Source organism: Heteronotia binoei, chromosome 2 (assembly GCF_032191835.1).
Source record: "Heteronotia binoei isolate CCM8104 ecotype False Entrance Well chromosome 2, APGP_CSIRO_Hbin_v1, whole genome shotgun sequence".
NCBI lineage: Eukaryota > Metazoa > Chordata > Lepidosauria > Squamata > Gekkonidae > Heteronotia > Heteronotia binoei.
Window position 1 is genome coordinate 81,427,697 of NC_083224.1, and position 14,248 is coordinate 81,441,944.

Genomic DNA, 14,248 nt, shown 5'->3' on the forward strand with positions numbered 1-14,248 from the left:
GTTAGATTAATTAAATTGAATATGGAGGCCCAAATCATGCAACATTGCCAAACTGGTGTTCTTTCATCTGCACCAGGCACATCAATTGGCCCATTTCCTATTGCACCCCGACCTAGCCACAGTAATCTGTGCAACAGTCACCTCCAGATTAGACTGGCCTGCCTTTGAGATTGACCCAGAAGTTCCAGCTGATCCAAAACGTGGTGGTGCAAGCCCTGACAGGAATGTATGGATGGCATATATACAACCTGTGCTGCACCAGCTACACTGGCTTCCAATGGAATACCAAGTCAAGTTCAAGCTTTTAGTATTGACCTATAAGGCCTAGTGATCAGGGACCACATATCTATGAGACCATCTGCTCTGTTATGTTCCCAGAGGGGCATTGAACTCTCAGAATAATAACTAGCTAGTGATCCCTGGCCCTAAAGATGCCCTGATGTCCTCAACAAAGGCCAGGGCCTTTTTGGTCCTGACCACAGCCTGGTGAAATTCTCTGCCAAATTCCATCAGGGCCCTGCAGGACCTTATGCAGCCCTACATGGCCTGCAAGGCAGAGTTGTTCCAGCAGGCTTTTGATTGAGGACAGCAATGGTTTCCATCTTAGCCGGCACCTTCTGTTCTTTTGCGTCATGCTTGCTTGCCCTCTACCTCCCTGCCCATGAAGGTTGGCAGTCTGTAACTGGAATAATGAATAAGTAATAATACTCACCATCTGTTCTTAAAATGTATTTTAACTATTGTTTATTGTTTTATCTGGTTATGTACATTACCATGCAGTAGCAGGGATTAGGCGTCACAAATCCAATGTATTAAATAATTTAAAACATTTGGACTGATTTAAAAGGCCTCTCTGCTGATCAGGTAATTGGATATTTTTAAAGCATTAGTGCAACCTGGAGAAGCTCTGCTGGATGGCATTGTGCAGGTGCAATGGTGACATAAAAGCTTGTGTTGTTGCCATCAGTGTCACAGAGTAGGGACAATAATGAGCTCTCACCTGTGTTTGGTACATTTACTTAGCATTTTTCTCACGTGCCCCTACTGTACGTGTGACCATCTCACCATCTAAAGCTCCTCAGTAAATTAAGGGGAATTCTGGACTCCATGGAAAGAGAGAGGACCCTCAGGGGCAGTCATGACCTCAGCCTGGGTCATCTCTGTATTCCACAGGTCAGACAGGGTTGCAAAAGGTGCACCAACCTTGATGATAGGAAAATCCCCAAACGATATCAGGAATCCTTCTGACCACCCTAACTGTCCATCACCCTTAAATGTCTTGTATCCCCATATATAATAGAAAAATGAAGTACACTTTTATGCAAATCTGAGGATAATTCAGGGGCTTAAAATATTTCAAATCAGGTAACAGCTGTATGAAAAATCTGTGAACCAGTAATGACTGATTTTAAGTATAAAGAGTATGCAATAATGATTAGTATGAGTACGAAATGTTATGGATCATTTTCGTCTCACCAAGAAAATGCCAAGACATGGAGGTCAGCAGCAAGCAAGTTTTATTCGGAATACATGTCTGCAGGCATGAAGAGAAGGCACCCAGGGTGCGGTCTCTGAAGTCTGTGTCGCAGCACAGCTCAATTTAAGGCTCGCGATGCTATGCCCCTCTCTGTCCCTCTGGCCTATCCTGGCCGACGCAGAAGGCTCACATTCTACCTATTACCGACGCCGATTGTTCACCATATCCTTATATGGGCATATCTTGTCCCTGTCTTTGCACATGGCTAATGATCGCGGAAGAAGGAAATAAACTATATACAGCTATCATGGCACTTTTACGGCCAGGTATTTTCCCTTGGGTGTGGTGCACAAAAGACCTAACTGTTCCCACAACAGAAATGAGACAAGGGGATCTGAGTGTTAGCTCACAGTAGGGCTTCTTCTTTAAATAAGCCAGCACATGGGACCTCAATTGCAGGCAAACTATGCTGTGTGTGTGTGGGGAGGGGGGGGTCCATCCTTCACCTGTGACATGTGGGCTTTTTTCTCACTTAAAATGACCCCATGAGGCTGTTGTTTGCCTCCCAGGGACAAATGTATATGCCCTTTATCAGGCACTGTGTATTTACCTCAGTGTGCAAAGTAGGCTTCCCAACCCCCCCGCCCTGCCAGGGGACCCCTGGATTAGCAGCCTAATCCCCCGCTATCTAAAAATCTGATTGCGGGGGTGGGGGGGTTGCAACGGTGTCGTGTCTCTTTCCCTGCTTGGCTTCAGGCTTCTCCCTTCCTCCGGCTCACAAAGACCCGCCCACCGCCGGCCTGCTATTCGCTCCAGTCCGGCCTCCCTTCGCGAGGTGCATGCTGGGACTTGTAGTCCTTGCATCCTCTCACGTCTGCTGAGCATTATTCTCTATGTGGAGATTGATTCTCATAGGGTATAATGGGGAATTGATCTGGAGGTTTCGGGGGCTCTGGGGGAGCTGTTTTTTGAGGTAGAGGCACCAAATTTTCAATATAGTATCTAGTGACTCTCCGCAAAGTATCTCCCAAGTTTCAAAATGATTGGACCAGGGGGTCCCATTCTTTGAGCCCCAAAAGAAGGTGCCTCTATCCTTCATTATTTCCTATGGAAGGAAAACATTTAAAAAGGTGTGCGGTTCCTTTAAATGTGATGGCCAGAACTCCCTTGGAGTTCAATTATGCTTGTCACAGCCTTGTTCCTGTCTCCGCCCTGATGTCTCCTGGCTCCACCCCCAAAGTCCCCAGATATTTCTTGAATTGGACTTGGCAACCCTAGTGCAAAGTAGCAGCTGCTCAGAGTATTTCAGATTAGGAGAACAGCAAGGCAGAATCCCCTTTCTCCACATCCCTTGGTCCCAGTTTGAACTGGTATGCCCACACACTGTCTCTTTTAAAAGGACAAAGAAACCACTGGGGAGATTCATACACAGAACTCCTAGTGATGTGTGCTTGGGCCTGAAATTCATCAGGATGAGATGCAGATGGCTGAATTATGTCTCCTTTCCATGGCTTTTGCTGGGGAAAAAATCTAGTGTTAATACACCAAAATGTGTATAAAAGTTACAATACAAGTGATGTTTAAATGAACCAAAGTAATTGTTTTGTGGAACAATATTACAGGTCATACTTAGATTTTCTCACATGTAATGAGCATGCCTTGCAAAATCACTTTGTGAACATATTCATGATAACAGCTATAATACTACAAATTGTTGCACATGCTAAGTCTCATGAGGTATGGGATGGGTTAAATCTGAATTAAGAATTAGAAAATCCCATTAGAAGTACCATACTCACTTGAAAATCCAATTGCTTCTTCAGGGTGCTTTGAAATAAACATAGGCATTTGCCACTATGAATCTCAAATCTTAAAATACTCCCCCCCCCCCCCGGTGAAACAACTGATATGCCATTGTGTGATATTGAAAAGCATGAGATCTACTTTGGAGGTTCTTGTTATGTGCTCCCATTTACTGATATGAGGAGAGCAGCCACAATGACCAGCTCCTTCTCTGGAATAGTAACTTGTTGAAACTTTTTCCTTGCTGCAGTACTGGTGCATTCCTTCTTATGCTTTAGACATCAGAGAAAGTTTTTCTTCACCTGAGTATTTTGAGTTTTGTTCAATATATTGTCATAGTTGAGTTGGTTAGCTCTTTTTCTCTAGTGAAATCGGATGATTTTATTTCCTGCTAAAGTATATGTTTTACATTTCTTACTATATTTGCTGTTTTGTCCTGTTTCAACTTTTCTTGTTGCTGTTTTTATAGTTTTAGTACCATTACTGCTACTGATTTTTTTACTGATTTTAATTGGTTATTTATTATTATTGTGGTTGAACAATTCAGCACAATATGGTGATAATGGTCCCGTTTATCCCAGGTAGACCAAAGAGTTCAGTTATTCCAGTAATCCAGAGCAGATAAATCTGGTCCAACAAACACATTTAGAAAGCTAAAATAGCAGAGCAGCTGTATAAGACTGTTCATCCGTCGCCATCTTGCCCCAACTCCAGATATACCCAGTGAGTTCATGACTGAAATGACATATAAGCGGGCAACTTTTACACTCATTTATCTATTTCTATATCACTCCTTAATTGGAGCAAAAGCCAAGATGGTCACAATGTACATGCTTATTTGTCTGCCAAGACTGATTATTTGTTGAACCTCTATCCCACTTTTCATTGTCTCAAAAAGTAGTTTTTATTTTTAAACTGGGTCAACAATTCCACATGTAATTGCAACGCAGAAATGTGATTTTTGAGGAGAAATGTCAGACCTGCATAGAGCAAATGAATAAAAGTTGTGTATCTGTTGCAGGAGAAGCCAGTGGGTTTTAGGGTTGCCAGGACCCCTCTGTTCACCAGCAGGGGATGGGGGTGTAGGGTTGTCAGATCCAGGCTGGGAAACTCTTTTAGATTTGGGGATGGAGCTTGGGAAGGCCAGAGACCTTAATGGGGTACAATGTCATGTACTCCACCCCCAGCAGCATCCATTTCTCCTGGGGAAAACTGTATTCTGGAGATGAACTCTAATCCCAGGGATCCCCAGGTTCCATCTGGAGGCTGGCATCCCTACCGGGTTTGATATCACTGATATCAAAATTTAAAAAACAGAGGGAAAACAAATTTTATTTATTAGTTTTTTTTAGTCACCAGTCACCTGAAGGTTCTCATGGTGACATACAGCAGTAAAACCAATAAGATGAAAACAACATAAAAACAAATTAATATAAAATATTAACGTTAAAATATTAAGATATGTGGCTATCACTATATTCAGGGCTTTTTTTGTAGCAGGAACTCCTTTGCATATTAGGCCAAACAGCCCAAACAGGTTACCCTCTAAGAGTGAACCTAAATAATTTAGCTTTGCATGTCTTGTGGAAACTAAACAAGTCCAGCAGGGTGCAGGTGTCATCCAAGAGTGCATTCCACAGGGTACGGGCCACAAAGGAGAACGCCTTTCCCCTGGTGACTGCTAGGCAACCCATCTTGGGGCCAGGCATCTGCAAGAGGCCTCTAGATGATGACCAAAGGGAGCATAGGTGGTTGTAAAGGAAAAAGTGGTCCTGTAGGAATGAGGGTCCCGGACCATTGAGGGCTTTGAAGGTTAACACCAACACCTTGAATTGGATCTGAAAATGCATGGTAGCCAATGCAGCTGCTGCAGAATTGGAGTAATGTGTGCTGACCATGATGTTCCAGTCAGTAACCTGGCAGCTGCATTTTTGACCACCTGCAGTTTCCAAAGTGTTTTCAAGGGTAGCTCCATGAAAAGTGAATTGCAGTAGTCTAGCCTGGAGGTGACCATTGCATGGATCAATGTAGCAAAGCCTGACCCAAACAATTAAGAAGCCAGCTGGCAGGCCTGGCATAGGTGAAAAAATTCTGGTCATACTACCATGGACACTTATTTATCCAATGATAGTGCAGAATCCAACCACACACAGAGGCTCTTTACAGACTCTACAGTTGTCAACTGGACACCATTGAGACTTGGGAGTGTCTCTCAGTCTTTCTCAGCCACATGACCTCGTTCTTGGACAGATTCAACTTCATGTAGCTCCCCCTTAACCATTGGACTACTGCATCCAGACATTGGGATAGTGCTGAGAGCACTGCTGGTGGCTGCTTTTTCAGCAGGTGGAAGAAGACTTCCTTGTACTGAGTTCAGAGTCTTCTATAATGAAAAGGAAGCCCATCTGTTGAAGGAAGGTTCTCTTGTAATGCACTGTGCTCTTCCCACGAATAAAACGAAGAGGGAGTCAGCTGTATGGATGATGTTGCCTGGAGAGTAGGTGGGCAAGGTCGGCGGTGGGAATGGAGGGGCTGCATCTTGTATGCGGGGAACCCCATCTCCCGCGGAAGAGACGCACCTCCCTCCCAACAGGCTTGCCTCTTCCCAGCCTCTGGGATTGACAATCAAGGTGGCGAAAGGGCACCGCTTTCTCTGGCCTGGGTTTTGGGGGTGACTGACTGCAGCCAAGAAGGGAAGGGATGGAGCTGAGCAAGAGATAGCGCCCAGTTTTCCCCACCCCTGTTCAACCCTTTCCTCTGCCGGGGATGTGGCTAGGTGGCTTGAGTAACCCTAAGCAGAGTTGCAGCAGTTTCCTAAGCAGCAGAAAAGAGCAAGAGACAGACTACCAGGGCTACCCATCTAAAACAGCCCATCTTGCTCAGTCTCTTGAGGCAACTGACTTCCGTAGGTTTAGGAAGGTGCAACTCTGCTTGAGATGGTGCTAGATTGTCACCCTCTGGTGGCAATCTTGGGGTAGTACAACCTCTCTGGTGCAGTGCTTAGATGATTGGATGGGGAGAGAAGCCTGCCATGAAGGGTTCTGGGAGACTGGAAGCCAGACTTTCTCTCTTAGCTTGACTTACATCACAGGGTTGTTGTGAGGATACAGTGGAAGAGGGGACAAGGACATATGCTGCTGCATTGTACTCCTTGGAGGCAGGGGAGGGTGAAAAAGAGAGGAATTCTTGATGCTTGGGGGGCACAGTGGGAGGGCTTCTAGTGCCCTGGCCCCACTGCTGGACCTCCTGATGGCACTTGTGGGGGGGGGGGTTGGCGACTGTGTGATACAGAGTGTTAGACTGGATGGGCCATTGGCCTGATCCAACATGACTTCTCTTATGTTCTTATGTAGCAGAAGAGAACCTTTGGATTCTACTCAGAAGTCGGTAAAGCTAAATAATTATAATACAAGTGAAGGTAATATTGTCAATCCAGAGACCTTAGCTGACTCTAGCTCACATTAGCTCAGCTTAGAAGCAACATTGGGCATAACTTAGTTGTGGCTCTTGACCTCCAGTTGGACCAATGCTATAAAGCAGGGGTGTCAAACCTGCAGCCTGGGGGCCTGATTAGGCTCCCAGATGGCTCCTATCAGGCCCCCGAGCAACGGGCTCTTGTCTGCTTCCTTCTCCCTTCTTGTCTGGCTCTCTTGCTTCGTTCTGCATCTCAGCTTGCTTTACAAGGCTTGCTCAATTGCACAGGAGCTACAGAGCAAAGCCTCCATTTTTTCCATTGGTTGAGGCTCCTCCTCCTCCTGGTCCCCTGAGGAAGGAAAGAGCTAGAACTTCCTTTGCCCAGTTCCCTGGATCCCATGGGAGAAATACAAAGAAAGCACCTTTAAGACCAACAGGTGCTAATGTTTTAAGCATGTTTTAATAATAATAAAAAAAAATCTTTAGTCATGTTTGTCTGTGTTCTCTTAAAAGTTTCTATCTCTGCTACTGAATCTTAAATAGGTACACACAGGGCCCTACCTGGCCCGACAAGGTCTCATTTATGTCATATCCAGCCCTCATAACAAATGAGTTCGACATCTCTGCTATAAAGAATAGTGGAAAGTTGAGCATATTCCATTTAGTCCCCTTGCTCAGCAAATGATGTTTACTTTGTATTACATCTATTGGAACTGAATCCTGGGCCTTGTGCTTATCTTCTCAATTTCTCAAAAGGGGTTTCACCAAGAAGTAGGCGTAACATGGTATACGAAGATCTCTCAATAGCATAATAATCCAGGCTTCCTAACAAGAGAGCCTGTAAGGTGGCCCCAGTGTGGTTTACCGTGTGTTTTGGAAATCAGCTCATGCTATCTCAACAGAATTTCTTTGTGGGCCTGCCCCTTTGGAGTACAGCTTTCTTTGGTTTTTATATCTCTTCACTATTTTGGCTGTGGCTACTGTTTCTTATATAGGAAATCTTGGAACTTAAGTTGGTTCTTTGATTCTTTACTTTCTGGACCATCTTTCATCCTCACAAATAGCAAATAAGGCCCTTATCATTTTTTCCATCTTCAAATCCACCTGCATTACATGCTGCGACATGGGATTACCTCTGTCCCTATTCAGCAAAGTTAAATGTATATCTCTTGTCACTTGAGTAGAAAATGAGAGCAGTGGGTTTCATTTCCTGGGTTACTGCAGGGCAAAGATTAATATAGAGGGAAAGGGGATTATTTACTTACTTTGACTTTAAATTCTTTTTTTAAAAAGTCAACCTGAGTAAACAAAGTGGATCACACCAGGGATGGTAACATAATTTTGTTAGCAATTTATTTTTTTAAAGAACTAAAAGTGTATGGGGAAAATTAAAAGAGTTTCAGAACATTGGCTCTCACTTAGGGTTGCCAACTCCAATTCAAGAAATATCTGGGGACTTTGGGGGTGGAGCCAGGAGACATCAGGGCGGAGACAGGAGACATTAGGGGTGGAGCCAAGATCAAGGCTGTGACAAGGATAATTGAACTCCAAAGGGAGTTCTGGCCATCACATTCAAAAGGGGTGGCACACCTTTTCAATTCCTTCCTTCCATAGGAAATAACGAAGGATAGGGGCCCCTTCTTTTGGGGCTCATAGAATTGGACCCCCTGGTCCAATCTTTTTGAAACTGGGGGGGGGGTATTTTGGGGAGTGGCAGTAGATGCTATACTGAAAATTTGGTGCCTCTACCCCAAACAACAGCCCCCCTAAAGCCCCAGATACCCGTGGATCAATTCTCCATGATTTTTCTATGGGAATAAATCTCCAAAGGGAATAATAGAGTTCCCAGCAGACATTTCCCTCCCCTCCCCCTGCTTTCTGATGACCCTGAAACGAGGGGAGGGCCTCCAAACCAGGGGATCCCCTGCCCCCACCTGGGGTTTGGCAACCCTAATCTTATAGCACAATGAAATGTATATATTATATGAAATAGTGAATTCAAAGCTATTTGCAATTACTCTATTAATCTATTTCCAAAATATTCAAGTCCTATGTCTCCAGTGATAGGAAAGCACTGGTTGGTTACTCAATCCACATCTCATTAAACAATTCCTCTCTACACAACAACCGTCCTTCAAACGGGTCCCCCACCAGGGCGGGAGGGTTGGGAAGCCTACTCTCGTTTCAAGAACTGTATTCTCTTCTCAACAGGGTTACTGAATTGTACTCTAACATAATAAAAATTTGCAGCTTCAGGGCATTTTGAGTGCATTTGTATGTTAATTTTTTCCTTTTTATTCTTCGTTGTAAAAAAGAAATCCTACATCAACAAGTTTAAGTTAGTGTGTATATAACTTGCCATCAAAAAGGCAGACTCACTTTTAGATGGCCCCTACTGGAAAATCCATTACTGATTTTGGCTTGATTGTAGTGTCGCTGGCATCTTGGCTGCATTGCTGTTTATTGGACTTAGCAACCTTGGGAACCATCCCTGCTTTGTGTTGATTTGTTCATTTATAATAACAAACACACACATCTCTGAAGTATTTTTATTTTGTCCCAGTTTCATTTTTTCCAAAGAAAATGGCAGCAGTCTCCTGGGAAATAGCTGGGATGAGATTGTTTTCTTTAAGGCAGGGCTTGTTACCACCTGCTCTTTCCTCCAGGTTCTGAAATCTTAAAAGGCAGATGGAGGGAGGGACGGAGGGACGGACGGACGATGCTTCTACACAGGTTATTTGTCTCAGGTTTAATGCTGTTGGGAAGCAGAGGTTTCTCCTACTTCCCTAGAGCATTATGGTGCATAGGTTTGTCGATTCACCCATTGTAGTGGGCAATCTCCTGCTGTTGCTCCAGTGAGGGGTGGGGTGGGGAGGTTGTGTCAGTATCATCCAGCTAAAGTCCAGGAGTGATGTCACTGATGCTCTAAGATTTCGCAGACTTCTATGGTTTTATCATAGAGAGTCAGAAAATCCTAGTCTGTTTGTGGCATCACTTCTGAGTTTTAACTGGGTGATATTGACATGTATACAACATCTGCCCCCAAAGCCTCCTGGGAGTTGCAGACATGCACTTGACAACTCTAGCTGGTTTGTGCACCTCACAGCATTTCTTAGCTTTTATTTGATGTTTACCATACTTGCTTAACTGTGAAGTTTTGAAAATGATTGTGACAAAGCTGTGTGGGTTGAAAAGTTCAGATTTTCCCAGTCCTGCCCAAATAGCAGCCATTTTCCCTGCCCTGGTCATTTCCTCTCCCACCCACCATAGGCCTCTTTCTAAAATGGCAATTGAACATTGTTGCATTGAGATAGCATAACAGCACCTCTGAATTCTTAGCTTTCTTTTTAAAAAAACGTTTCTAACTCTGTTGAGCAGGTATAAGGGGAAATGCATAGCTCTTCAATGAAAGGGGATATTTATATTTTTAATGAAAGCTGAGAATTCAGAATAACTGTAACACAGAATGTTATAATGATATTCAACTAACATATTAGAAAAAGTATTTAACTTGGCAGTGACTCAAATGTGTCTGCAAAGACAAATCAGTAAAGCACTGCCCCTTATGATTAAGCAGAACACTGAAGGCTTCTTTCTGATTTATGCAGTTTGCCTTTTCTAATTGTCATTGATTGCAATTAGCACTGGTACTCAGAATGCCTTACAATGAACAATTTACAGATGATTGACCTCTTAAAGAATCTCTAGATGTAGCAGTACAGCTTTAGTAGCATTTGTCCTGCCTACCTTAACTCCAGCTGAGCTTTTGTTTGGAAAAATGTCTCTGGAAATATCTATTTTGTAGTTTATGTGACACAGATCAGAACAAAAATAAAAGTAAGGATGACAGAAAATGTGTGTCCACCTGATAATCATCAAGAGTTGAGAGGTTTGTTCTTATTATTGTGGTTATAATCCCTTGTAACAAATAGCTCTCAGCGTCTGTGAAGTGCCAGTGGACTTGGTAATTAAGCACAGGTTGCAGTCGATGACAAGGCCTGTGCTATAAATGTGACCTTTTCAGTGTAACCCTATGGAGAGTTACTGAGAGCATGGATTTCAATGTGTTTAGACTCGGCAGACTGCTAGCTTTAGTGAGAGACCTCTGACTGCTTACCTGCATTTTTCACTGGTGCTTCTGAGGCTGGAGAGAGGAACATGGACATGGGGCATGCCAGCATGTGGCTTTTATCCCAGGTCATTACATTGAAGAGGGAGGGGGTTGATGCTGTAGGATTCACCCAAAGTGGCAAATCCTAGAATGTAGCTCCTGATGCAGTGATCTCTCACTTCTGCTTTTCACTACATGCTGGGATAAGACCTGTACAATTGTCCCTAATTTAGTCTGAAGTCATTTATAGGATTGCAGTGTTAGTCATCATCTTCATGGTGAATCCTTGAGATTAAATCCTTTTCTTTTCTAGGATTTTAAGTGTCCCTTGGGCAGAATCAAAGCGTGCGCCATGGCGTCACGCATTGGCCTGCGGATGCAGCTCATGCGAGAGCAAGTACAACAAGAGGAACAACGGGAGCGCATGCAGCAGGAGGCAATGATGCATTACATGCAGCAGCAGCAGCAAATGCCAATGACTCCAACCCCTGCCATCAACACACCAGTTAATTTCCAGTCCCCACCCTCTGTGCCTGGAGAAGTCTTAAAGGTACAGTTCCAGCCCTTTCTTATTTGTAATGGCTTGTTTAGTTTTCTTTGTATTGTCTTAGCATGAGCTGCTTTGAGCAGGTCTCTGTTAGAGTTGACATATTATTTTTTGAAATAAATATATAATAAAATTCCACTTGATGAAAGATCACTTTTCCCCTGCATGTCTATTCATCTGAAAATTGCTGTCACCCTTTAGATGACAGTTCTTTTTCTCTTCTCTCTCTACCCCACACTTTTGAATCGCTTGCTTTTAGGTTCAGTCCTTCCTGGAGAACCCTACCACGTATCACCTGCAAAGGTCACGAGACAAGAAGGTCCAAGAATACTTGTCAGAAACCTATGGGAACAAGTTTGCTCCTCTGCTCCGTGCTCCATCTCCCAAGCCTCCCCCTTCAGTCTCACCTGGCATCCGGCCAAGCCATGTCATGTCCTCTTCTACAGGAAACAGCACCCCAAACAGTCCAATGGCCATGCTTAACATTGGCTCTAACCCGGAGAGGGAGGTATGTATGTGGCTTCCTTGCATGGTGGCATTGGCTTTTCTGGGTGGATCTTACAGAATCACTAAATGGAGTGTGGATGCAGCCCTGCTAATACTAGTAAATTTCTAAAGGACCTCATGAAGGAAGCAGTAAGAACACATCTGGCAAGTCTGTTCTAGCCCAGGATCTGCATCCCCTCACAAATAATCCATAGAGCTATACTACATGACCAGCACACTCATGGTACAACTCTAATTAGACTGTACTGTATCAGACTGGAGATTCAGCTCTGAGTGTCGGAATGCTTTTCTGTATCAAGCACCCCATCCAATGCTAAATAAATAAAATGGCATGTGAGGGAGAAAGGAAACTAGGATGTTTGAGAGAAGGTTAGGCTAAAAGGTTACATTCTGACATGTTGTACCTCTCTCCATTTGTAGTAAATTTTGGCTTACAGAAGCACTATTTGGTTTGCCTGGTTGTCCAGCTTGGCTATTGGGAAGTAAGGGAATAAAGTTCACTGTCATGGAAGATGTATAATTAGGATCTCTCCCAGGAATTTTAAAGGCAAAAAGCAACTGCAAGGGTTGCGTAATTTGGATCAAGATGAGGATTTACTCCTTGCAAATTCATATGTTGGGGAAAGAGTTAAATCCTATACCGTATCCTTGGTCCATATTGTCCCCCATTCCTGCCATTCAACACACAATATCCTGACTACATGTGTCATATATAGATCAACTTTAAGATAAGATGAATGCTGCCTGTGGAGGCAACACTTTTTTCTTTTCCATCAGAAACCTGTAAGGATATATGAAGTTTAACATTCTTTAGAAGAGTGTGTTTCAAACAGCTGTGCATGCACCTGATTAGTTTTAAAACATTTTGTATAGAGTGTCCCCTTTCCTTTCAGATAGATGATGTTATTGAAGACATCATGCAGCTGACGACTACTGTGGGATGTATTAATCCAGAAATTCATGTGCCCAATACTGTGAGTTTCCCCCTTTTAGCCTCTTGCAGTCACTCTGGGGGGATTAATGGCAGAAGGAGATCCAAGAGACCACTATCTGGGCAGAAGGGTGGTGAAATTTCAGTGGAGCCTACATTCAAATGTTTCTAGAGGTGAAATTAGCCCCTACTTGGATGTCATTCCTTCCTTCTCATATGTATTATGGATTTGGGAGGGCTCTTTGGAATTACTTGCCCCTCACTTCCTATTGTAGGAAAAGATGGCAAAACCATCTGAAGAAGGGAGATAGCGAAACAGATGCAGGATATCCCTTTGCCTTAGCAGTGGAGCCTTACTAGCAGATACAGTGTGGGAGTTTGGGGAACATCCTACATTCCTGTAGCCATCATATTTCCTGTTTGGACATGTGTTTCTATGAGTATGAAGAAGAAGAATGGGGAAGATGCACTTCTTATTTCACTGGAGAGAGTTGGAAGAATAAGGGAAGAAGAAATACATGAGCTGACTCTAGGCAATGGATTGTTCTCCATTCTCTTAATGCTGTAGTCCCTCTGAAGAGTTCCAGCTGCATTTTCCAAATGATGGTGAATTTTGGCAAAAACAAATATTGCTATAATTCCTCCCTAGTGCTTCCCTGTGTACTTAACTGTCAAAATTGCTGTTTGCTTTGTTCAAATAGCACCCTCCTTGCTCAATTTGGCATTCATTGTTTCTAAATTGGAAGTGTGGGAAGCCAGCAAGGTGATACATTTAAGATGCTTTGAGATTATGTAAAAAAACAACCCAACACAGATCCCACCGTTGTGCAGATCATGTGCTGTTTCAGGGTTGCTGTCATAGTGCGTTCACATTGAAAACATGAAGCAGCATTATACTGAATCAAACCCTTGGTCCATCAAGGTCACTATTTTCTATTCAGGCAGAGGTCTTTCACTTGGTCTCCAATTTGAGATGCTGTGAATTGAACCTAGGACCTTCTGCATGTCAAGCAGCTGCTCTACCTCTGAGTCACAGTTGCAATTTAACAGCTGCTGTAAATACTAATATTCAGATAGGTGGCAGAAGATATGCATACACTTCTCTGAATATATCCTGCATGTAGGATAATAGCTGCCTTAGTAAGTCCAACTGTATGCCCATCATCTATACAAGAATTGTCCCATATGACTGGAAGTGGCTTTTTGGGTGTGGGTTGGCATGCTGCCTCAGATAATTTTAATTGTGCATATCAGGAATTGAACTTGGGGCCTTATATCTACAAAGCATTTGACATACTGAGTCACAGCAGCTGACCAGAGAAAAACAGGGTCTGATGGCTACCTGTGAATCCAATTTCATGAGCCTACTATAGATAAAGCAGGAATTTTTCCAGGGTATGAGTGATTAGTCTCCTTGGAGTTTTCTCAATTAAAGGAACTGTCGTGAGGAAAGCAAAG

General features: G+C 43.4%; 1 protein-coding gene across 1 annotated transcript in view; it reads left to right on the forward strand.

Annotated features, from left to right (window-relative positions):
• Positions 1-14,248, forward strand: part of TFEB (transcription factor EB) — a 121,387-nt gene that overhangs the window by 93,883 nt on the left and 13,256 nt on the right. Inside the window, exons 2-4 of the mRNA XM_060231432.1 lie at positions 11,119-11,355; positions 11,612-11,860; positions 12,753-12,833. Of these exons, the coding sequence (XP_060087415.1) occupies positions 11,158-11,355; positions 11,612-11,860; positions 12,753-12,833 (528 nt within the window). The 5' untranslated portion in view covers positions 11,119-11,157. The remainder of the gene's footprint in view (positions 1-11,118; positions 11,356-11,611; positions 11,861-12,752; positions 12,834-14,248) is intronic.